At 37.4% G+C, this 24,262-nt stretch overlaps 1 protein-coding gene across 2 annotated transcripts in view; it reads right to left on the bottom strand.

Moving 5' to 3' along the window:
- Stg-1 (stargazin related protein STG-1) overlaps positions 1-24,262 on the bottom strand; it is a 38,797-nt gene that overhangs the window by 10,392 nt on the left and 4,143 nt on the right. Inside the window, exons 1-2 of one of the 2 annotated variants that reach the window (XM_069126978.1) lie at positions 10,964-12,481; positions 9,095-10,872 (exon numbers count right to left, since the gene is read on the bottom strand). In XM_069126978.1, the coding sequence (XP_068983079.1) occupies positions 9,095-9,434 (340 nt within the window). In that variant the 5' untranslated portion in view covers positions 9,435-10,872; positions 10,964-12,481. Of the gene's footprint in view, positions 1-9,094; positions 10,873-10,963; positions 12,482-24,262 lie in introns of those variants that run through there. The other variant, XM_069126977.1, reaches the window with a different exon arrangement.

Raw genomic sequence — 24,262 nt, 5'->3', positions numbered from 1 at the left:
TGATCGAGGGATGTTTCCGATTGCGTTCGTTTCAAAATGTATGTCATGCAACGAGTTTTCTTTTTAATAAGTGGGACGTATAGTATAAGGATGAAAGACTTTTTCTCTGAGATAAAGCAGTAAAATGTATATTTAGACAAAGCGAGTCAATGTACTTCTCTAGCAATTAGCTAGTTTCAATATTTTTATTTGGCGCTTAAAAACTTATTATTCAAAACGGATTAATTTTAACATCCAAACATTTGTGAAATTCGGTTAATTGTCAGTCAGTAAATTTTGCGTAAACCCCTTCATGTTCATCCAATCGTTATTTACGGTTCATGTGTTTGATGTAAAGTCTAGAAACGGGTGCGAAATCGGATCCTCGTGAAACGTCCAAAAATCAGTGTCCACATTCATGTTGTGAAATCGAAAGGTAAAAAGAAAGGAGTAATATGTACTTGGCCTATCAAATAGTTTAGTTATCGGTTAAAATATGGAAACGGTAAAGCGGAAACATCGTCGGGCAACATTTTTACAGAGCGTACGAAAGGAATACCCTCAATCAAACTTTTGCGAAGTAGATCTTGTCACGATTGAAAGATTGTCGTACGCTATATGCATATGATGTATGGCTACGGTACTGTGACAGAGATTTATAAAACTGCCTTTCAAATATGAATCAAAGAAACGCTATTTCGCATCGTTAAATTCACGAAAACAACAAATGTATGCTTTTATAACGTTCTGAAGTTGAAATGCTCGTTTGTAATTCCGTTCCACTAACAAAGCTACTTTAGTTTTTGCGCGTTTTTCCAATAAACACGTTTTACGAATATTCAACCTATGAATCGATCATTACTTCCATCTAAACAGCTCTACTTTACGCAAACAAGTACGATGATCGTAATTCATCTCAATTTGAAAATCTTTACGAACCAATCTATCGATTTGTTTCGTACCGACAACGTTCCCCATATGTTTTAAAATTAATATAATCGACAAATCGATACGTACAGTTCCAAACGATACAAAACGTTTGCGTAAAGAATATTTTTTAATATCCCTAATAACATTTTCCAAAACAAAACGAAAAATGTATATAAATAAATGACCAAAGCAAAGAAGTTGGATAATTACCGCAAAGATAAGCAGCATAAATCACTTGTTTGTAACATCGTACCCAAATTAAACGGTGAGCCGCGCACTAAATAATTACGTTATGCAAATCATCGAACATTCCGTTACTCGATGCCGAAACTAAGCTGAAACAGGTGGCGAAGCGCGACCGTGTTTCCAGCGTATTTACTTTTGGTAATTGTCATTAAACCGAAACTATTACGCGTTACGGGGCATTAAAAAGTGGGATTCGCGTTCCCGCCGATTACAGGCACGCGCGTATCAAGCGTCAATCGTTAAACATGCTTACCATTCGGTATTTTGGAACAAATGCCAAGGTGGTGCATCCAACTATCAAAGCGTTTCTCGAAATCATTCACAAGCGGACGCAAAGCGTCGGGCTTTTATAGTTACGCAGCTCGCTGCGGCTGTTATGGGTACGAGAAAACGGAGAACGGGGAATTGGGTTGGCAGGCGTGGAACAGTCATTTCCGGCTCGTGCCGGAAGTTGGCCGTATTGCCTACCTTCGACAGTTGAGAATCGATATTCCAGGTTCGCTGCCGGCGTGCCCACTGACAGAGGTATACGTATAACAGAAATAATAACTTGCTCGCGTTCGCGTACACCGCGGTTCGACTATGCACAGCGGTCGAAGTTTAAGCGTAACATGGGAGAATTGGAAACACGCGCCCCTTCGCCAACTTCTCATTTTGGCAATTTCGTTTTTCTTCGAGAGCAGCGCTTCCGCGAGGAATGATAGAGCCTCGTTCACGGGATTGCCGTTTCACGTATTTTCAGTGAGCCGTATTATACCCTCAAATGGCAGGGGATTGCGTAATTTCGATCAGATTCTTATGAAACCATTTCAATGATCGAGATGGCTGTAACTTGGTCGTAATAGTATTATTATGTACTTTGGTTTTTGGTGACAAGTAGAACTTGTCCCAAGCGTGCTCTTACATCCATCTGTATATTTGTGGAAGTCGTTGAAATATGTTTGTCGTAGGGCGCAAGAGTGATTTTAAAGCGTCAGGATCTGGAAGAGGTTTTACGTGTTCAAACCTCTGCTTGCCTCTGACACTGGAAAATTCGCGAAAGTTTTGGTTAGAAAGTTTGTAAAGTATATGCAGATACGTGGTATTTTATGATTTAAGAAGGTCATTTTGGGAATATATTTCGAATATAATAAAAAGTTTCGCTAATGAAGAATTAAAGTTGTTCGTCGGAGAATTTCATTTTTTCAACTCGGCAATTTCTGCTGGGCTCCATATTGTCTAATTTCCGCTGACAGGCTAATGCGGCCATCTATTCTAGAAATTCGCATATTAATTTTGGACATATTAATTATTAGTATAGAGAATACTGCACATAGGAACAGTATTCTTTCTTAATTAAAAATGGAGGTATGTTTCCAAGTTTGTCAAATAATTATGGTTGCACACTATTATGATCTGTAAGTTTACAAATTAAACTCAAAGGGGGGGGGGAGGGAGAGAGAGAGAGAGAGAGAGAGAAAGAGAGAGAGAGAGAAAGAGAGAGAGAGAGAAAGAGAGAGAGAGAGATTATACAAGATCTAAATTTTGTTTATCACGGCTTCATTTAAAATTCTTGTTTCTTTAATTAAATTTACTCACGATGAAAATATAATTCGTTTAGTTTAAATTTTCTGTGTGCCATTCTCATAAATGTAACTTGTTACGATATTACATACTGTACATCACAGTCGTCTGCAGAGAATTCAAAATAAGAGCATAATTAATAGAATGTTTCACGTTGCTTTCAACATTTTCGCGTCCAGAGAAATTAGAAACATTATTTTAGAAAATTATAGAAATTATTCCAACAACTCCGAGTCGCTTGAACTTAAGCAACTTCAATCTGAACAGTGACTTTATCTTCTGTTTTTCGTATTATGTAGCACGAAAATTATCAAATCTCGGTCAAGCGGAGAACGAATTGATGTGCAAAAGTCCCAGATGGAAAGAAACTTTTTCAATCTACGGGTCTAATTGAAAAGCATGTCATAAGCACTTTAATTAAAAAGGACTTTCATTTCTCAAGCCGTTGAAATTTCCGAGAAAAAGGAATACGTGGCAGATATGTATTTTCGTGTTCTAGTCTAATAACGTTTCGATTTTCTGATGGCCATTTAAAGAAGAAACGGGATTCGTAGTGAGCCACGCGAGACTACGGACTGGAGATGAAGTTTACAACGAAATAGGGATCATCCAGCGTACAACTGCAGTGGGAGTAGCCGGCACGTTGTGCGACCGGTTTCCCCGGCGCGGCGTGACATTATTTAACATCAGCGTGGCTAATTGGAACAAACGGGTCTGGCTACCTGGATATGTTACGAAGACACTACCCTGGCACGATTACTCTATTAAATACCTAGAAGCATTTGTCACAGAAACCGAGTTTTAACGTAGCGACCGCGTATATGCGTGCTCCTCGTATTGGATAACAATATCGGATTTGTCTTCGGTGAATTTAATGTCACACGATATTGATACGTTTATGTCTCGTTACCTCTGTGAAAAAATTCTCTTTCACATCTCGCGTGTTACCTTTTTTATATACAAATAATATCAGAGGATCGAAGAATTAAAGAAGTGGATCATCGTATCCGTGAAATACATATATGATATCATGGAATACATACGAGTTACTTGTATTACTGGTACGTTGATATTAAAATTTGCTAAACACTCGAACGATTCGATGTTAAATATATAAAAAGAATTTTAATATCAAGAGTCGCAAGTTTGATAGTTTTCACAGGAAATAATGATAAACGCACTGGCAACTCTGTTAAGTACTGGGGAACAAAAAGGCTTGGCTGACTTTCGCAACAAGTTGCAAAATTGTGTACTGAAGTGCAACGAAGATTCTAAGATTAACAGAATTAACGGGGTGAGATGCATCATAAATCCTTCCTACGGGCTTCCGAAGAAAAGCACGGTTCCATAGTGGTATTAAGCTTCGCATGAAAGCATTAAAGCCACATTAATTTCTCACCGTGGATACTTGCGTAACCAGTTAAAACCTTTGAATAACCTTCATTCTTTGCTAAACGAAATGGTTACGAACGATATATCGCAAAATGTAATTATCATAAAACGAATAATCCTTGGGAGAATACAGACTAGCATAAGAGAGGAGAACATCTGCGAATCAGTAGCCTAAATCGAAAAAGAGAAACAAGCGACCATCGTTTCTGGCTAAATAGATTATGTTTTATACGCAATTTTCTTTCTCGATCTCTTCGTCTTTGCCTCAATCTACAAAATTCGAGTTTCTTCGACCGAGATAAGAAGTTATCCGGTAGTTGGATGAGGACGAAGCTCTCCACCATCGGCTCTTCTATTTCTTTTCCTTCTCGTTCTTGCTTTTTTCGTTCTTTTTTCTTTATCTGCTGACATAGCCAGGGGGCATCGCTCCTGGTAGGCGTGGAAATGCTTGGAGGCCGAGCGATGGCGGCAGCAAAAGGAGAGCGGTTTCCGGTGCCCTCGGTAACGAGTCATTTCCGACCCACTGTACTCGTCTCCTTCAGATCCTCTCCCATTCCATGCCGTCATTCCTATCGAGAGAGCCTGGACCGGAATCACAGAACGCTTCGTGAATATTACCAGTTAAATGCTTTCTGCCCTCGCCCCTGTACTCACTGAAATCTCAGCGGTGCCTGGCGAATGGATAAAGAACAGGATAAGAAGCGTTTATACTGGAAATCAACGATGATTCACCTTTGTTTCGTGGAGATTATTACCCTGTATTGATATAGCTTGATGAGTTTTTACGTTGGATAAATGGAAGAAGAAATTAAAGAGGAATTCTCGGTTTGTGTCTCAGTTATTAATATACGAAGAGTGGAGTGGTAATTGCTCGGGATGTATTTATGAAATTTGTTAATAGGTAGAATAAGACTCGCGAAATTATTTGAATGTTTATATTATACTTGTATTAAAGACGTTGAAGGATATTCGCGTGATAGAATCTGAGAAAAGACCGTAGCTTTATTTTGGGTACGTATTGATTTATCTGTTTACTTTAATTGGATGTATGTAATTGTTAAGTTGATTATTTAAAGTTATGGCAATCGTATAGAACAACAGGATACAATATCAAATCACGATACGGAAATGTATAGCCATGTAGCAGTAAAATTAAAATAAATTGTTCTTATCAAGGAACATAAGGAATGGCATTTCACTGTGTCGCGTGTAGAGTATACGTAATGTATGTACATGTATATCTAAATTCTGTTGTGAGATAGCAAAGTGGAATGGTAAAGGCAAAATGCTTTTCAAGAATTATGAGTTAAATGCCATTCTGTAGTTTTCCTTGGCCGAGGGAAATCTTTTGCTTTTGAGAACAGAAAGATCTTGAGAAGCTTGCAATCAGCCGCCAAAGGTATCTCTGAATACTTTCAACCTATTACGTTCGTCTCATATTCAGCTATGGTTAACGAGATTATCAAGACATTATGCATAGAAATCGTTTTTCCCTTGCCACATTATGATAATAATAGGATGGTAATAACACAGATTGGACCATGTCATAATCAATTAATGGTAGGACAATAATGGATAAAGTTGGTACATTGACAGAACACTGCAAGTTATAGTGGAGGAATATTTCAGCGGTATCTCGGCTCCGTTTAGACATTAATATTCAAAGGTTGAAGCACGTAGACCTACGTGTCTAGCAATGCAGCTAAGGCTGGACCTGCATGTAGCTCGCCAGCAGTGTCGTACCTATGAAAGTTAACAGAGGATGAAACGATTTATAATTTTCATGCATAAGATATGATACTACGTGTTGTGTAGCCGTGAAATTAAAAGTGCTAGAAAAATACATAAAATCCTGGGATTTGTTTACTGTTGGTGAAATGAACGTTCTAATTATTTGTATTAATCTTTTTCGTGTATTTGTTGACTTTATGAAAATATTTTTAACTTTAATATCACTTCGCGATGATACCATGAATATCAAATAGATAATTAAGATAAAAATTTCATGAATACTTGTAAAGCAGAGAGAGGACCGCGACAGACAAATGCCAGGAGAAACAGATGGTACTATCCAGCCTTAAGAATAGTACGCACTAAACTCTAGCTATAACGTTACTCGAGGGATCTCGTAAGTCCTGTTGGTTAAGTATTCAAGAAAAGTTCACAAACGGCTATGCAAAACAGTTGAAACTGTGAAATTGAGGGCGATATCTCGAATCGTCGAAATGAAAAATCTACTTTTTAAGTGCACAAGTTAGTCGTGAAATTTATTCGTAGAACGTCCACGTTCTCTTACGAGTATGGATGAGAATTAATTAAAATAGTTTCGAAAATATTTTAAACTAAAATTAATAGCTTTATTTGTCTTTTAAAATTAGAAATGATTTTAGTTTAATTGTACTATAGAAAAAGACGAATTTATGGTAAAATAATTCCATTAAAAAAGAAAATACTCAGACAGAAACGTTTGGTACTGCGGCATTTATCGCTCTGGAAATAGTGTTGATCGAAAAATAAACTGAATATGAATGAAAAATGAAAAATAAACTGATGGTGTGATGACAAAACGGAAACTCGTATTCATTTGAATTAGATACCTATCTCTAGCAGATGATATCGAAAATTCGTTTTCATTTTATTATCTTTGCACATTCGCTCGGCTATATTTTGAAACTTTTAATTTAGTTCACGATATAATGTGATTAAAACACGATAAAGTCATCCAAACGATGCGTGATATTTCAACACAATTTCGATTTCATATTTATTCGTTTCATCATTATTTGTTTAATTCGATGTATTATCGATATCTGTTGTTGCCAATAATATTAAAGTTGTATTTTATTATTGTAAGCGTGCATGGTGAACAGTCACGCAGAGAAACGTCGAGAAAGCCCACAGGACACTGAGAGTGTTTGTCGACAGGTAGAAAAGTTAGGAATACGTGATACCCAAGAGGGACAGAATCTAGAAGTTAGTTCTCACGTCAAGCAACTGCGGACGTTTGAAGATTAAACAGCTATACATTCTGTTAATTACTTCGATGCTTCACGTCTTTGTATTTAAATTAACATATTTAAATGTATCAATTTTAAAAATATTCCAGACAATCGATTAAAATGAGATTAGATAATGTATTCCATTCTCTCGTTTGTAGATTCTTTAATCATAATAGCATAGCATATCTTGAAAAGAAGATATTATCACTTCTTAAGTAGAAAATCCTTTCACTGAGGTTAACAAGGTTTGTAGAAATACGGGTTAAAAGAAACTGTAGGTCTTCGTGTTATAGGAGTGATTCAATTTTCTTCCGAAGAAGCTAGCTAATTCGCATTGTTCGAGAGAAATTAGTTTCTCCTGAGAACTTAGAATTGAATACTAACCAACATAGTCCAATGTGCAATACAGTGGTCATTTCATTTTATTTTTATTTCAGCGAAGAAAATTAAGTTTCTTTGAAAATCCCCAATTTTATCGTAGATAATAATAATTAATTTCTCTTAAGTTACTATATAATTAATTTTTGCGAACCATTTTCTCAACGAAATTATAATATAAGGTATCTTTTCATAGTTTCAGTGGTATTTTCTGCGTAACGTATAACGCTGTTCCTTGGAAATTTTTTCGCTTTACCTAATAAGCAACTACGGCATATACGTAACTATTTTATTTTCCCCTTTATCCTTTGATACGGTTCAGAGCTTAGGGAAAAGCTCGAACGACGCTGAATTAGATTCTCTTAAATACAATTTTGTTCGTTGGAGTACTTCGGTGTACTTTCAAAGAAGGTCCCAAACAATTTTCCGGTTTCACGGTGCTTCCTTTCATCGGGAGTTTTTTTCAATTTCCGTTATCGTTTCCCACTATCGTATCTATTTCTATATCACTTTTCAAACACGATGCGAATAGTATAAGCGGATCGGTCGTTACAATTCGCTCGCGAATTCTCCAAAGTGTCTGGTAATGCTTTCGCACAGAATTGAGGTTGACTTAAAAAGGCTTTAAGAATAAAAAGACAAACGGAATGGAAAGTATACTGTGGAATACTATGGAAAGAAATTGCGTAATAATAATTTTGAGTATTTTACTCATTTTTATTTTTTCTTTCTCTCTCTCTCTCTTTCTTTTTTTTTTTTTTTTGAACAGATAGCTGAAGCTTTCATTCACACGTACATTTGATATATTCCGAGCTGGTATGTCCGGCTGGTGAATGCAATGGCAAGTGTTGAGTCAACATTTTCTTTAGCGCCTCTGTTACTATCGATGCTATCGCGAATTTTCCAAAATTTCCACTGTCATTCGTCACCTTTCGCATCCTGGATATCGTCCCATGTTATTCTACTCTTGATAATATATTTTTCAAATTCACTATGATTCTATATTGTAATAAGATATTGTCAAGTATATATTCTAAGCGTATGATTTTGAGATTTTTGGCACTATTTTTTTTTTAAAGAAGTAAAATCACATCGCGGCAGTTTTGCCACCGATTTATTTCCAAGTCAATCTTCGTAATTCTGCTGTTTTTCTCAACTTCATAAGCAGATTACGAATTAAGCTGATTCCGGCAATTATAAGGAATGTCGTATCTTGTTTATGGAAGCAATGATGAAGATTAGCATAATATTACCCTCTCAAGTATTACGGATTTTGCTAATGTTGAAATATATTTCTCGACTTATTTCCAAGTTTATATTTGTTCATTGTTTAGCACGCGAATGGGTGCAGCGAGTAATTGAATTATTCAATGATTTATTAGCCTTCGTATATAAAAATAAACGTTAACAAATAAGCACGGAACGTTTCCTCGTTGAAAAGCAAATGTTTCATTACAAAGAAGATAAAAATGGAAAATAATAATTGGCCAGATGGATAAAACAAAGTTACAAATAAATTCCCAATGGATATATAACCATAAGCTTGATCGAAGCTGAGTGTTTACAATTGTATCGTGAGGTATAGAAACTTTGTTAAAGCTACTTACTTATAGCAACGCAGACTCTCCACAGACCACTGTACGTAACTTTGCTGTCAGGCTCCACAGAAGCATTCGATGAAGTTTTCGGTAGTTTCTCTTCCGTCAAAAGCCATTCTCCTGTACTGATAGCGACGGTGACGACTACTAACGACAGCATCGCAGAAAGACCGGAAGCAATACCGAGACCACTACCACCGGCGTTATTGGCGTTAGTACCAACTACAACACTGCCACCAGATGCACCAGTAACAACACCCCCAGCACCAGCACTTGAAGAACCGGCACTGCCGAGGTTGTCGCAACACCAACAACAACAAGACATCACCACGTGCCTCCCTTTTGTCATGGGGGCATCCCAGCACCAGCAATCAAAAGCTTTTTGGTACTTTTCGTTTTGATATTTTAATCTCTTCTTTTCCTTCCTTTTTTGTCTCAAGAATTCCTTTGGATCGGTTTAATGACGACGATGACGATAGAACTTGATGATGTATTTATTTCTAAGATTTTTCTCACTAGATTTTGCCTCCTTGTTCTAATATTTTTCTGTGAGTGTGTGTGTGTGTGTTTTTTTTTAATGTTAAATTTAAAACTCTTGGTTAATAATCATAATCGATATGTCAGAACTTAATGGCGCTTCTGGTCATTTCATTATTACACTTCATAACGCTTTTTTAATGGTATATATCTTTGGAGTAAAAATCTTCTGAGTTGAAGCACTTTAAGTCGCCTCGTGAGTATCTGAAGGACTGTGCTTCGGTTATAAATTCTATTATTAGATATTTACAAGTAATAAAATCACAGTCCTGTTTTTTGACGATTTAACAATCTCATAATGTTTTCGTCATGTTAAGAATTGTCCTTTCGTCACTCGAAGGATTGCCTTTATTTAAAAATATTCCTCAAGAAAATCTGGCTGGAGACCAAGAAACTCGTGCAAATCCGGTTTTGATGGAAAGACAAATTATTGTTCTCTCCTTTATTTCAAGGTTCCCCTTTATACATCGTTATTCTCGAAGTTATGTGCGAAAGTTCGTGACGAAGCCGATATTGGAAATCGGTTGGCACTGGATTCGTCCGTTAACACTTTTCATCGATAATGCAGTGGAAGTAACGGCAATAACTTATTTCCACCCGAGTCTTATCGCGGGTATCTGCAATGGAAAGTTTTCTTCTATCGTCTCTTGTTCTCTCTTCTTTATTCAAAAAAGTCACACACGTTTGCGAAGTTACAGTAATTGCAAAAGATAGCCTAAGCAGTAGCAAATTTTTGATAAAACATTTCCAAAGCGAACTGGTTAAAAAGTCGTCCATCAGACGATGACAAACCACTTTTTGTTCGATAAATTTTTATCGAATAAACATTTTCGCCTACAATTTATGATGAATGGTATAATTTATCGAGAGAGAGAGATATTTGCAACATTTTCATACTGTTTTCCCAAGGCTTTGGAATAAACACTTCATCGTTGAAGGGAAGGCAATGGATGTTGACGCGTAATTTTTCATTCGGTGCTCGAAGGGAGCTCGACGTGATAGTTTCAGCGCTGTGTACGCGTAGTGATGAATAGTTATGGGCTGAATTTGAAGTATTGCATTACACGGCGTCAAGGAGTATTCTTCATTTGTTACAAACACTTTGATCGCTGTATCCTAGATAGATTTAAGGAAGACTCGAAGACTGTTCCGTGGAGGATCGTACCCTTCGGCCGTCGTGCAAACTTAGGAGTTTGCAGTTTGCAGTTCGAAGTTCGTCAAGGTGTCCACCAGTAGTCCTTTCCCAAACTCTGCAACAGAAAGGGTCGGTCTGCAGCTAAGATTTATGAGCTACGTGTGAAGCTGTTGAACGAAACATTTCTAGAATTTGGGGCGTATTACCGAAATTCATAAATCTTCTGAGCTAGCGACAACTACGTACGAACTCTGAAATTTAAGTCAAACTTTTCTGCTTTATTGGATCATATCGAACGCAGAGAAAATACGAGAGACGTAGGCAGCACTGTTAGAACAGAAACGTTTCTACATCTTTAATCCATCATCCGGGTATGCTGAGTTTTCTTTGATATTCCGCGCACGAAACAAGCAGTATAAAAGATTGTTTGACATGTTTCCAATGCTTCGAAGAGTTTGCAGGAAATTCTTGAATCTTCTGGTAGTCAGTAATGAAGTTAACGCGAATATTATTTTCACTATCGTACAATGAAATCTGTTGCATTCTACATTTATGTATCATTAGTATTGAATAAATTACAAATCTATTGACATTTACAGTTTGGTCTACTGCATATATTTGGTCAGTTGCATATATTGATTTCAACTGACTTTAATTGGTGGAAATAATGATTCCTATCGTCCGTGAAAGGACTCGAATCTACCGTATGATATTTCACAGGCGGCGATACAAAAGACATAGATTATAGATGATTAAGCAGAAGCATGGACGAAAATCCACAGCGAAACATGCAAGAACCAGTGATGGAAGCCGCAAGATAGTCAAGTGTCGAAGCCTCGTTGGATTATCATGCCCTCTTGAGTTAGTCGACTCGGCAATGCTCGAGGATCCTCGACGAGCATATCCCAGTTACCAAGCAAGAAAAAGAGGCCGAACGAGAATGAAAAAGAGACGTGAAAAAAGTAACCCGCCACCCTTACGCATCTTGTTAATCCTTTAATCGTAATTGAATCGACGTTTCGGTCTTTTGCCGGGGCCACGAACAGAAATTGAACTTTTAAGCTGCTACTCGTATAAATTTCATGGAGTTCCTATTAGCGTAATCCGTGAACTCGCCACGGCGAGCCTCATCGAAGACCCTTTGGGTCGCGACTTTTCATCGGGCGTAACCCTCCCATCGCCACCCTCTTTTTAACCTGATGCCTTATCCCGTGAGGATTATCGAAGTTCAGACGAGCCCGGGTCTTCCGATCCGACAACGACAGAAAACGATCGAAACAAAAGAAAAGATCCTCGGATTAATGTACATTGAAAACCCAACATCCGAGATAGTTACGATCATTCGATTCGAATCCCTGAAGTCTTGATCCTTTCCTTTGATGAACGATATTTAATCCTCTGATATTATCGAGTGATAGCTCATAAGAGTGACTAAAGTAGATTGGCTTAAACTAATTTAATTGGTTAAATTAATCGAGTTGTTTAACTTTAAGCCAGTTATCTACTCAAGTGTTCATACAAGTCAACGTACTTGGCTCGACTTGCTGTTGTTAGAAAATTTAAGCAACAAACATTTTAAGAAACGATACCGGAGTGTTCGTATCGAGGAGAGAAATTTGGAACGGTTTGATAAAAATTTGAAAAAACGCAACGTCTTTATATTTGTGCAACAATTGTTAAATTCATACAAGACGCACGGACGAGAATTAAAAATCACTGTTTTATTCCCGACGTTTCCCACGTTCGAAGAAGCTGCTGTCACTAGTCGTCGTTCAATACATTTAATTGAAAATGATGGCGCCGCACCTGCTTTACTTCTCGGTTGTTTGAACGTGAGTTCCATGCCTTCCACGAATATAGCGCACAGAGGCGACAAAATTCAGCCATTTAGATGGAAACTCGCGCCTCCCTGTAATTTCGTTTTAGAATTATTTGGTCCCGGGAAAACTTCCAAAGTAGCGTTCGCAGGTGTGGCTCGGGGCGATGTGCAGTTACGCGGGTGTCTGCTCACGGGGTGCGAATGCACGTTGCGGTTTTATCGGGATATCGCGGGCGGAGCAGTAGAAGTTCTGGTCTGGTTGCGCAGTTTCGCATCGTAACATGTGACTTCCAGTTTCTACTTTTCAAGTGGGTGCTCGATAGTTGAGTGGCTCTTCCAACTTAGGAGGGTTGTTGCTCAGAGTCGGTTGCAAAACTTGATTGTGAAGTTCTCGCAAGGAAATATCAAGAGGTTCATCCTCTTACCACTTGAATCTTCTTTCGCCGATTCTCTTCACGCTCTGTGATTCGATTATTGGTTAACCGCACTGTTAATTGCACCGGATTCAGAAACGTAGATTTCATTTCGGGTTAGATTTAGAATTGAACTACCTTCTCTGACCCGATTGAATTATACAGGACGACGATGGATAATGCGCTAGGCAATTTTATGAACTGAAAGTTCGCAGAACAAAAGAGCTAACTTGCATGATTATTTAATTCGTTTTAACAATGAACATTTTTAGACGATTGAATTCGTAATAGTTGAGAAAAAGAGAAAGAATCGTAGATATTTACACGTTATAAATCTTCCGATATGAATAGAGGTAAATGTATCATTAGAGTAACATAATGGAAAACGTGAACCATTAATGAAACTGTTATTGTACCGAGCGAAATGGCGGGACTAGGAAATGGCAGCTCAACAGGTGATTAAAATATTAACGCGATTTTGCAGCTTAGTTACTGGCGCAAAAAGTGCAATTAATTAGCCGCAATAATATAGATTGGAATTTTTCGAGTTGTCTCTATCTGAGCAGCTATGGAAAATTCTAAATGTAATTCTGCGACAAAAAATGATGGAAATTATTTACAAGTAATCGGTTAGACGATGCGCAACGTCGAATTAGAAATTCGTATATCTTCGTGAATCTTCATTTCCTTTTTTATTTGTTATTATTAGAACAGAGTTGGAACAAAAATGCGAGAGCATCGCAGAGAGAACGTAGAACAAGTTTACAATATTGAAGGATTTACGAAGACGAACGTGTTTCTCGAAGATCACGTTGCTTTGTTTTATTTTCGCTACGTGTTTCTGTGAAAAAGAGAAACGTGGCATGTTTCTCTGAAACAACAGAATGTAGGAAACGAGAGAATATCGTGGTACATAAAATATGCTTCCATTTAGTGAGATATTAGAAATGTAAAAGTTGTTCTTGGTTTAATTCAGAAAATATTCTTCGATTAAAATTCCGATTAATAAACGGAGGAGGCAGTAAGCTTTTAAGTAACGTCGTTAAAACCCAATTACCAAGTTGTATCGATAACGTATAATAAATGTGTCTGAAGAAGTTGCTGTTAAAATTTGTCAGGTGTTTCTGGAAAGTTCTTTCTAAACTGAGTATCCTGGACGAGTTTCGCGCAACCTACTTTGCCGAAGAACATTTGGTCATACCGTAAGAAGCTTCTGTACTGTAATGCAACGCGGGAATGATTCAACTTCTTAATCTCAGCCGTTTGAGATGCAAATGCATCTTCTTTGCTCTCGTCACGTACTTTAAAGTGATCTTTCTCGAGCTGTTCTTTCGAGAGGATCACTCGCGAGTTCGAAATTACTAAGAAAAAAAAATCAACTTTCCTTCGGGGCTCGGAGATTTTTATTCGCACGATGAACGGACACATTACGACGTGTGAAAAAATCTACAATCGTACTCTGATTTAAAGAAGATTATATCTATTTACTCTTTTTTAATTCCAAATTTTACATCTATCGTTGCGTAGCTTATCAGCGACGAAATTGGCAGAATTTCGCGATTTTCTTTTGTGTCAGAGGACTTAAATTCCGTGGCAGAGGACAATGGAAGTATAATAATATCCAATATACAATAATTTACCATGTAGCTATTATAAATTGCAGCGGTACAAGAAATAATTGCAAAATAATTTCATTTATTCCGTATCTATGGCAACGTGAATAGGGAATATTTCCTCCCAGCCGCTTGATGGTTTATTTTTCCACAGGAACTGGTTCGAATCGATCGTAGTGCTTTGCAGAAAAGCTTCGTTAAGTACGGATAATGAAGCAACGATGAGGCGGAACTGCGCCAAGCGCAAGCAGGGTTCGCTTACTCGCAAACCATGCGGCTAAAGAACAAGTAATCGTGCAAGCGGTATCATTGCAATCACGTCATTCGAATCTAATCGCAATTGGTTTTCCCATTACTCATTACGGTTACGGAAACAAGGCCACCGTCAGCCAGGAAAACGTTTTAAGGTCGATCGTTCTGCAAAATCTAGTTTTTCCTGTTTTTTTTTTTTTAACCAATCTGCCATGTACTTATGGTTACTTAACTCTGCAACGTAAACGTCGGTAATTTTCGCGATTGATAAAGTTTAACTGACGATAACTTTTAGATGGAAAATTTGCAGGAAATCTGCAGCTAAAACAGTGTTTCCAATGTTGGCTTCCGTATAAGGATTTAAATTTCGTCAAAACTTTAAATCTACGTCCCGTAATATACCCTATTAGCTCATGAATAAGAATGAAAGGTAAAAGTTTCGATGGAAGCGACGACGGTAAAGGACGAACAAGGAAGATAATCAAAGCGAAAATGTAGATAACAAGAATCGAAGATAAACTCAAACGAATGTTCTTTCGTCAAAGCGCGACAGTTTGACTTTAGCATTGAAATTAAATTTCTTTGAACCACTCTCCTAGGGGAGGGAAAGTGAAAGAGAAAGAGAAAGAGAGAGAGAGAGAGAGACAGACAGACAGACAGACAGACAGACAGAGAGAGGCCCGTCGCATTCCGTAAATTTCCGTTGAGAGATAGTTGTGAGCAAGACTGAGCTTGGATTAAATAACGCATGAATGAAACTAAGGGAACGAAATAATTTAGACGAAGCTAAGATGAATCTTGGCTTTAGCGGTAGAATGATTCAAGAAATCTAACTTTTTTCCCTTCAACATGATTATAACTTTAATCAGGAATTCTCGAATACCGTACGTGTAATAATTAAAATGTGAAATGATATATTTACCGGATTATTGAAAATTTTGCGCTGAAATTTGCGTTAAACCTGGGATTTTCACAGAGCTGTCAATAATGTTCTTTAACGTCATGCGTGTGTTTGTCTTTTATCAAATTACGTCTTTTAATCCAATGATGTTAATGTGTTTCTTACACGAGATATTTGTTAGCTTTAGAATTATATTACACAGGGTTCAAGAAACGATTCGATTTGTTTTTTCAGCACGAGTGCACCACAAGACTTGTGTATCGATTTCTCGTGAAATATGCACCCATTTAAACCTTCGGCTAGGAACACGCAATTAAAACGCAATTTTCCGTTCTATACTTTAAAACTTTACGTGATGCGAGAAAGTTCTAACGGTAGATGGATTTTATATCCATTAAAACGCCGCTCGCCCCCGAGGCTAGTGAGAGTAATTCGATCTTTTTATTTCATAATACGCCGTATAATATTTCGTATTTTAGGTTTCAGAACCGTGCGTCCTATCCTTCACGGCTAGGTTTTAATTAATCGGATTATAAGTAGCGTCAGCGAAATTGATTTTTGCTAAAAGAAGCTGAAAGCGCTCATCCACCACGTGCGGCCATTGACTGCCATCCCTTTGCTACTTTTCCCTCAACTGTCACAAAGACTAAAAGCGATTCACACAGTGATCTTTCCATTTCCTCTATTTTCCTTGGACATCTTCCATGTTAACAAAATGTTTTTACGGGAAACGATGAATAAATATATGATGCAAAAAAGAAGAAATAAATAAATGAAAAAAGAATAAGTACATACCAGTATATAATTTTAACGATTACGTTCCATTTATTTCATTAACGCTTCATCTTTCGAAAGATTTAGAATTCATTTGAAATTAACACGAAGCAGGTAGTAAAATCTTGCCGCTAAAAAAGTTGTCGTATAAATTTGTTCCATGCAAAACAAGTAACTTTGATTATTCAGGTCAATGGAAAGTTAATATAGCGATAAAATTTCGTATTTAGTATCGGTATAACTTCTATCTCGACGATTTAATTGACAAGAAAGCTCCGTTTTTCCGCCATTTTACTTCTACTCGGCCAAGTACTTTGCGTTTTCCTTGCCCTTGCTTTTTCTTCTTCCTTTTAATGAAAAATGTCGGGGAATACGGCACGTTGCCAGACTTTTACTTCGCGGTCGATCGTTCGGTACAGCTGAGTTGCGAGGTGCCTCTCAAATATTTTAAGGACGCTTTCCAATATCGCCGGGTCGTTATCGATATTATGATTCCGATATCAATGAAACTAAGGTAGGACTAATTTTCCTCTTAAATTAAAAAAAACATCACAATATCCTTGACTTTTAAATTCGTCGAAAGAAAACTAACAACTTGTCCCGTTAATCTACAGCACAGAATTTTTCCATGTTTTATGACTGTGAATTAAGATCCCAGCGTGTGTTCACAATTCATTTTACGCGAGTTACTTGTATTTATTAAGGATTGGAAAATTATAGGGCACGGTATTTTACGATCACAACATTTTTATGGATCCATATTTTTGGAAAGGCTTTTGTATTCAAGTGATATTTTTGGTCGTCGAAAGATTCTGCAGGTGACCCGACAGGCGTTGAGGTCAACCCCCGAGGGTAGCCGTCCCTACCATTTATAATCATGTGTGTCCCCACATAGGGAATTTCTACGAGAGAGGAAAGGTTGGAAATTTATCGAGATCCCTGTAAGACAAGTAAACGACCTGAGTAAACTCTATTTCGTGTGGAAAATTTATTTAAAAAATACTCCGTCCCAAGAAAACAAAATTTCTGCCAAATACCTCGATATAGAAAAATAATTTCGGAACACGTTCAAATTCAGATTCTTTTAAATCATGCTATTCTAATTTCTTTCCTTTTTGTATCTTTATCTTTCTGTCTCTTTTATCTCTTCTCATATTTTGTTCTTCGTATCACTTACCAGTATCATAAAATTTCTTGATATAGGTAGTCGAAGTATTCAATGGACAATTGGTACAAACGTACTCTTTTCTCTTTTTCGATAGAATGCCACCGATTTTCACAGAAAATGAAAAAAAATTTAGTTCGACTGTTTTTCGTCGACTGCGCTTTATTATGGTTCATAGGAAAATTGTCTGAAATCGGTATTTCACTGTCGCAAGTGCGACAGCTTTGTTGTAAGATGCGCAGCGAAGGGTGAGACAAATGGCGTGGCTCGCACAGAAACGCAATCATCCGTCTTACTATTTTTATCTTCGCAGTAGCTCCTTTTTTGTTACTCCATAAGCAATGCAGCTGAGAAAAACCGTAGACGAGAAGTTGAAAACACGTCTTCTTCGAAGAACAAAGGAAAGATAAAAGAGAATAAATTTGTCACGTCGCGTCGTACATAATTTGCCAAATAACTTTGACAATGAAGAAAAAGAAGAAACTTACGTCATCCTCGGTGTACTTTCTCCGAAACGAGAAAATTACGAATTTCAATTTGAAGAAAATATTCGCGTTTAATTCATTTTCAGTGTTCGTTGAATTAAAGTTGATGGATTCTTAGCTTCGCTTAGAACGTAGCTCGTAATGGTGAAACTCTGTTTGGAAAATTTGCATGGACGGTACAATTACCCAGACGTTTTGCCAATTTATCGTGGGTTCTTTAACGCTGTTTTTGCTTGATGGTCGTTGCACTGAAATGCCGCGATAATTGACAAGAGTTGCTACACGGATGGTGATGTATCATGAGAACACCCTGGGGTCCAATACATTTTTGCCTTCCATAATTGTACACTTTCGTGTGTGAAAAAGTCTAAAGCACGGGGATGATTTCAACGTAAATTGCTTTTTTCCTGAGAACACTATAGCTTTCTGTTTGATGAAAAATATGATTTATAAATATGTAGATCGTTAACATTCGCTGAAACAACAGAAACGGACAGCTACGCTCGATTCGCAACGAGAAAGTCGTATCTTTCGAAATGAAATTATTTACGGTATTGTTTAAAGATGCAAATAATGGAGGAAGAATAGAAAATACAAAGTACGTGTATAAATGTATAAACGTGATGTCTATTTATTATTTATAGATCGTACTGACTTGCTGCACAATTGGGTCGTATCGATAAAATGCGCAACCGGTTTAAAGAAAATATCAGATGTCCACAGCGATATTTCAAAAATCAAGATTCTAACTCGCACCGGGGTTTGTATTCTTCGACGTAGCATTCGACGAAGGTATTCAAGCAGCTCGTTTGGTCGTTGAAAGGTTGCCGAGTTCGAGGCTGGCTACTAAGGGCTAACATTCTCGGCGCTGATAGTCACGCTGCGGCACGTACGGAGTTTTACGCGAAAGCAAAGAAACGAAAAACTTTCTGAATCGTCTGGTTTCGAGGACTTTTGCCAAACAATGTAGCAACTGCAAGTTCTATGGAGCTTAACGAATGCAATTGCATTCACAGAAACATTGCGATCTCCTTGTTTCCATAATAACCAATCCTGATAAGGGAAGCGACGCACTTGAAAAGTTTTATTAGAACAAAGATCTCAATTGAAATTCCACCGAGAGACATTTCGAGCACGTTAAATGTAACATTTTAATTGTCAGAGGTAATTTGGACTTAGGGAGGAATTTCGCAGAAAGAAATTAGTATCAGAAAGTTTGTTTGAATCAAAGTGTTGCGTATTATCGACTAAAGAGCAACCGGTCAGGTCAAACCGATCGGTCGATATCGCGTACCTCGAATGAATTAACGTTCAAGGTGGAGGAGATGAAATAACTCGAGTGTTAGAGGTATACGGCACTTTATGTTTATTCGTTGTATCACTTAACCGCACTAAGTTGGGACTTTGTCGTCCTGTGTCTGTAGTCGTCTTCGTTGTTTGTAGTTGAATTAAGTTGGGACTATGTCGTCCTGTGTATGTAGTCTTCGTTGCTTGTAGTTGAACTAAGTTGGGACTATGTCGTCCTGTGTATGTAGTCTTCGTTGTTTGTAGTTGAATTAAGTTGGGACTATGTCGTCCTGTGTATGTAGTCTTCGTTGCTTGTAGTTGAACTAAGTTGGGACTTTGTCGTCCTGTGTCTGTAGCCTTCGTTGCTTGTATGTGAATGAAGTGAGGACTCTGTCGTCCTATGTCTGTAGTCTCCGTTGCTTGTATGTTAATGAAGTGAGGACTCTGTCGTCCTATGTCTGTAGTCTACGATGGTTGAAGCTGAACTCCTCGTCCCTGATTCTCTCCTCCCGCAGTTGGCTTTCTTCTCCCCACCTTCTGGCTGGCCTGTCCGTGCCATAAACGGACGGCCAACTAAAATTCCGAACACAAAGTATATGCGTTTGGCGTTAGAAGACGCATCCAAATTACATCGTCGCTGAAAGATTGAAAGAGTTCCGCAAATTGCGAGCTCCCGTTAACGAGCCGCATGGCAGATTCTTCAAGTACCTCGCGAATTACAAAATTATCGCGAAGGATAATCGCATGTTTAGTATTTTTTTTACGGGCGGAGGAAAAGAACGCAGGGAGAAGGCAGTGTTTCATTGGTAAAACGAAGAAAACGAAGAAGAGTCGTGGTTCCGTTCATGGGTCATGAATTGTAAAGCGTCGCTGTTTATATTCAGACATTCGAGGCGGCGTGACCACGGTGTTTCGTGCCAGTTTCCGGAAAGCGATATAAAGAGGAAAACGAAGCGACGACGTTAAAAAGGATCACCGAGCCCTGCTCGAGAGAGATCCGGCATTTTAATAAATTGAAATTCAACTGCGAAACGAAAGCGGAAAGCGTGTACCGTGTACCACGATGGGAGCTCAGAAATACCTGGATGTATACGGTAACGTAGAAAAATCTTGGGTCATCTACAATAGCGATCTTGTAATGACGACTAATCGTATTGTTAGGAAATATTTCTTCGACAAATTATCAATAACTTTGGAATAGGACGCTTCGTAAAAGGAGGATTAAAATAAGTTATTGCGTGGCACCGTATGTCGAAAGTGGAGTATGCTGCGCTTATTTTCGCTCTGGTTTATTAGAAATTCATGCGACAACAATAGAGATCCGTAAATTAAAAAATGCGTTTGCCATACATTCGTGATGGGAGATTGTTAAAGAAAATGAAGCCACTATGGGAAATGGTTCCTCTTTTTCCTTCCCGCAAATTATATTTTCGAGTAGAACTCATGAATGCCTTTAATCAACAATGTGCAACTACAGCATTCATTTAATTTGACGGGGGAAGAACATTTTTTACCATGCATATATTCAGTGGACTTTATTATCAACTAAAAACTTAAGAACTGAAAGTTTTATAATGTTGCTAGTTGCTCGTTAGATTATTTTGCATAACAATGCAAGTTAATATCCGTGGTGATCGCGTGACGCTATTCTGTGTGATATTTCCCACGTCCAGTCATATCCTAGTGTTGCATTATCTCATATCTGCTTCGTTAGACGCGATATTATTCCTCTGTTAACTACGTTGAGAAATTTAATACGTAATCAGGTAGGCAGCGATTATTTTCGATCGACTAGACAATTCTATGAATCTATCCTTTTATAATATTATTCATCGCTAAATCGTAATCGTATCACCTTTCATTGAATTAATTACTGCACACTTTGGTCATTACTAGGTAAATAGATCAAGATACTTATGTATATTGATTTTCGCATTGGTCTCATTTTACATGAAGTGATGTTTCTAAAATGCAACGCGTGTTTGCCATATCGAAATATTACCATTTTTAGTTTGATAATTTTGCAGATTATACAATATATTATTTGTATAAGTATATTGATGAACGTAGAGACTGAACTAAATTAGAAATGTAGTACTGTGCATATTAAAAGAACAACAATATGCGAACTGTGTCGCAGAGTGTATAAATGTTAAACACGTCGTAGAATGTACAGCCCCGTAGAATGATGTTTGCGTTAAGTATCGCAGCGTGGAAAATTGTTCACGTGGAACGTTGTAGGGAAAATACTACCAGTTGGAATAACGCGGAACATATTTCATAGCTACCGCAACATTTATTTGGAGTAAGGATTTTTTCCTAGAATTCCGTAACAAACAGAGTAAAGTTTTCTAACCCAAAAATTGCCGATTTGGGAAATACAGAGGTTCATAGAAAAGATCGATTGTCTCTTTATTAGATATTTATTATGATCATCGAATTTCAGTTTGATATTTTTAATTGATGGTAAGAGTGACGCCTTCGTCTTTTGTTTTTTTATTCTATTACAAAGAACAGTGAATCGAAAATAGCACTGTACAATAGCGACAACAGCGAAATTAATTCGGAATTTTGCGTAAGATAATAGCGTTACAAGTAAGAGTCGTTTTGTAAATTCACAGAGTATGCGAGAACAGCAATTACGGTTCCCGGTTACAATTCAAAAGAGAAGCTGGATCTCGTTGCTTTAGCTGCAGTTAAGAAACTACAATGAACAATTAGAAATGAAACATAAATCGAAAAGGAGCATGTGCATTGTGTTGCTCCTGGCGGAACACAGAAGTTCGCGTATGGTGAACTTAAATTAGTTTCGCGCGATATGGTCCAACTTAATCTCGGAGGTGCTGTTACAGTGACCAAGTTAACAAAAATAGAGCAGAGGCCTGTTCCTCCTTTTCTCAATTAAAACTTTTATTCTTTCGCATTGTGATTTCAGTTTTATGCGTACGGCCGTCACCATACCGGTAATAATATTCTTCGCGAGGCGCGTAATTGTTCTCTCCCTTGAATTATACGAATAATTATTAGTTCAGTTAATTTAAAGTAATACCGCCATGAATACTGACAGCGTCGTGCATCCGAAATTACATGGCTCGTGGCGAAGATTACGAAGAGGATGAAAAATACATTTGAAATAAAAATAAACTCGTTAAATCGTAAATTACATGTACAGTGATGTATGTCTCAGTAACTAAAGTTGCGACAAATGTGGAATTCGTCTTTCTCGCAAAAGAGAATTGAAAAAAAAAACATAGCAATCACTTTCGTAAATTTCACAGATCGCACTTTGTAGTTCTTTTGAAGAAATGAGACGGTTTGTTTAAGCTGGTCGATTTGTATGCAGTCGAGGGGCGTGCGAACTCTCCACATTTTTGCTACTTGAACGAAATTGGGAAGTAAAGCTGTGAAATACGAATGATCTGCACTGCGACGTCACGTATCGAAAATCCATTAATGGACATGTCACGAATAGACACGGAGATAAAAACTTCAGCTAGTGTTTCGAACGTGTGGCGTTGATTCGAAAAAGCCAAGGATTTCTCCTTAATGACACAAAAATTTTGACGTTCGCGCGACAATGAAAGCGTGAAGCAATTTTCCACATGCATTGGTAACGTCGGTCACAACCGAGACAAACTCGAAGTTATACCGCGAATGACCATGCGCCCATACGTGAAATTTAAGCGTAAAAAACTGTATAGAATATACATGTCCAAATGGTTCAATTTTTGTTCATCATATTTTTACGATTTTTAAAACACTGTATTAATATTTCTCGACAAAATTCGGTATAAGATTTTATCATCTGCGTTAGGTTGATTATTGACATTGCATTTTTAAGAAAGACAACAATCTGCTTAAAAGAGGAAACATTCTTTGCGTGGCTAGATAATAAGAATTCAACCTATAGTTCGTTGTTAATTGCTTAGAAAAGGAAGGTAATAAATTTGAGCAAAAATGGAAAACCATACGTGCGCTATAAATGAAGGAAATGTTCTGTTTCAAGGACGTTGAGTTTTAAGGCATTGATTCTGCCACGTAGCTAATTTGGGTCTGCTTTTCATGGAGCTGCTATCGTCTGAAAAGGAAGTCGATTCCGCGGGCGCCCCGATGAACTTAACGATGTTGGTGAATGATCTGTTACAAACCTACACTCAACAGAGTCATTTATGAGAATCCTTGGGCTTCTTTCGTAATTAATAATTGAAGCTGAGTAGAATAGCTGAGAAGACTGCGATTCGTGATCATTATATATATATCTTTACATGTTATTTTCTTTCTTCATATGTTCCTTTATTAACTTCATATGTTATTTTCAAACAAACGTGTCTTTCTTTACGATTGGGTTTATTATATATATTAGGTTGTTCGAAAAATGTCGTTCTTTTACAGACACGTCTTTTACAGCGACGCATCTTTGTACAAACATGAAACCTAATCTGTCGAACGTTGTGATCTTTATTTTGATAGAACAAAATGGATCATACATAATTCGATAAAATAATATTAAAAGGAAAATGGTGTGCATCCATTATTTCTTTATAAAACGAAAGAAACTTTTCGGACGACCTAATATATATTATGTATGCGATATATAACGTAATAATAACGTAATAATAATATAACGTAATAATATAAGCGTTATCATCATAACATTAATTATAAAGCATCACAAAGAACCTACATTACGTATTGACAATTTAATCAAGCTTCGCTACTATTTTGTAATTCGATATACGAATATCGTTTATTCCTTTCGCATTAAACAATTAACGCTTCAGATTCTAGTACTTATA

This window comes from Bombus flavifrons, chromosome 14 (genome assembly GCF_040668555.2).
Source record: "Bombus flavifrons isolate JBK064 chromosome 14, iyBomFlav1_principal, whole genome shotgun sequence".
Taxonomy (NCBI): Eukaryota; Metazoa; Arthropoda; class Insecta; order Hymenoptera; family Apidae; genus Bombus; species Bombus flavifrons.
This window is presented reverse-complemented; position numbering and strand designations above follow the sequence as displayed.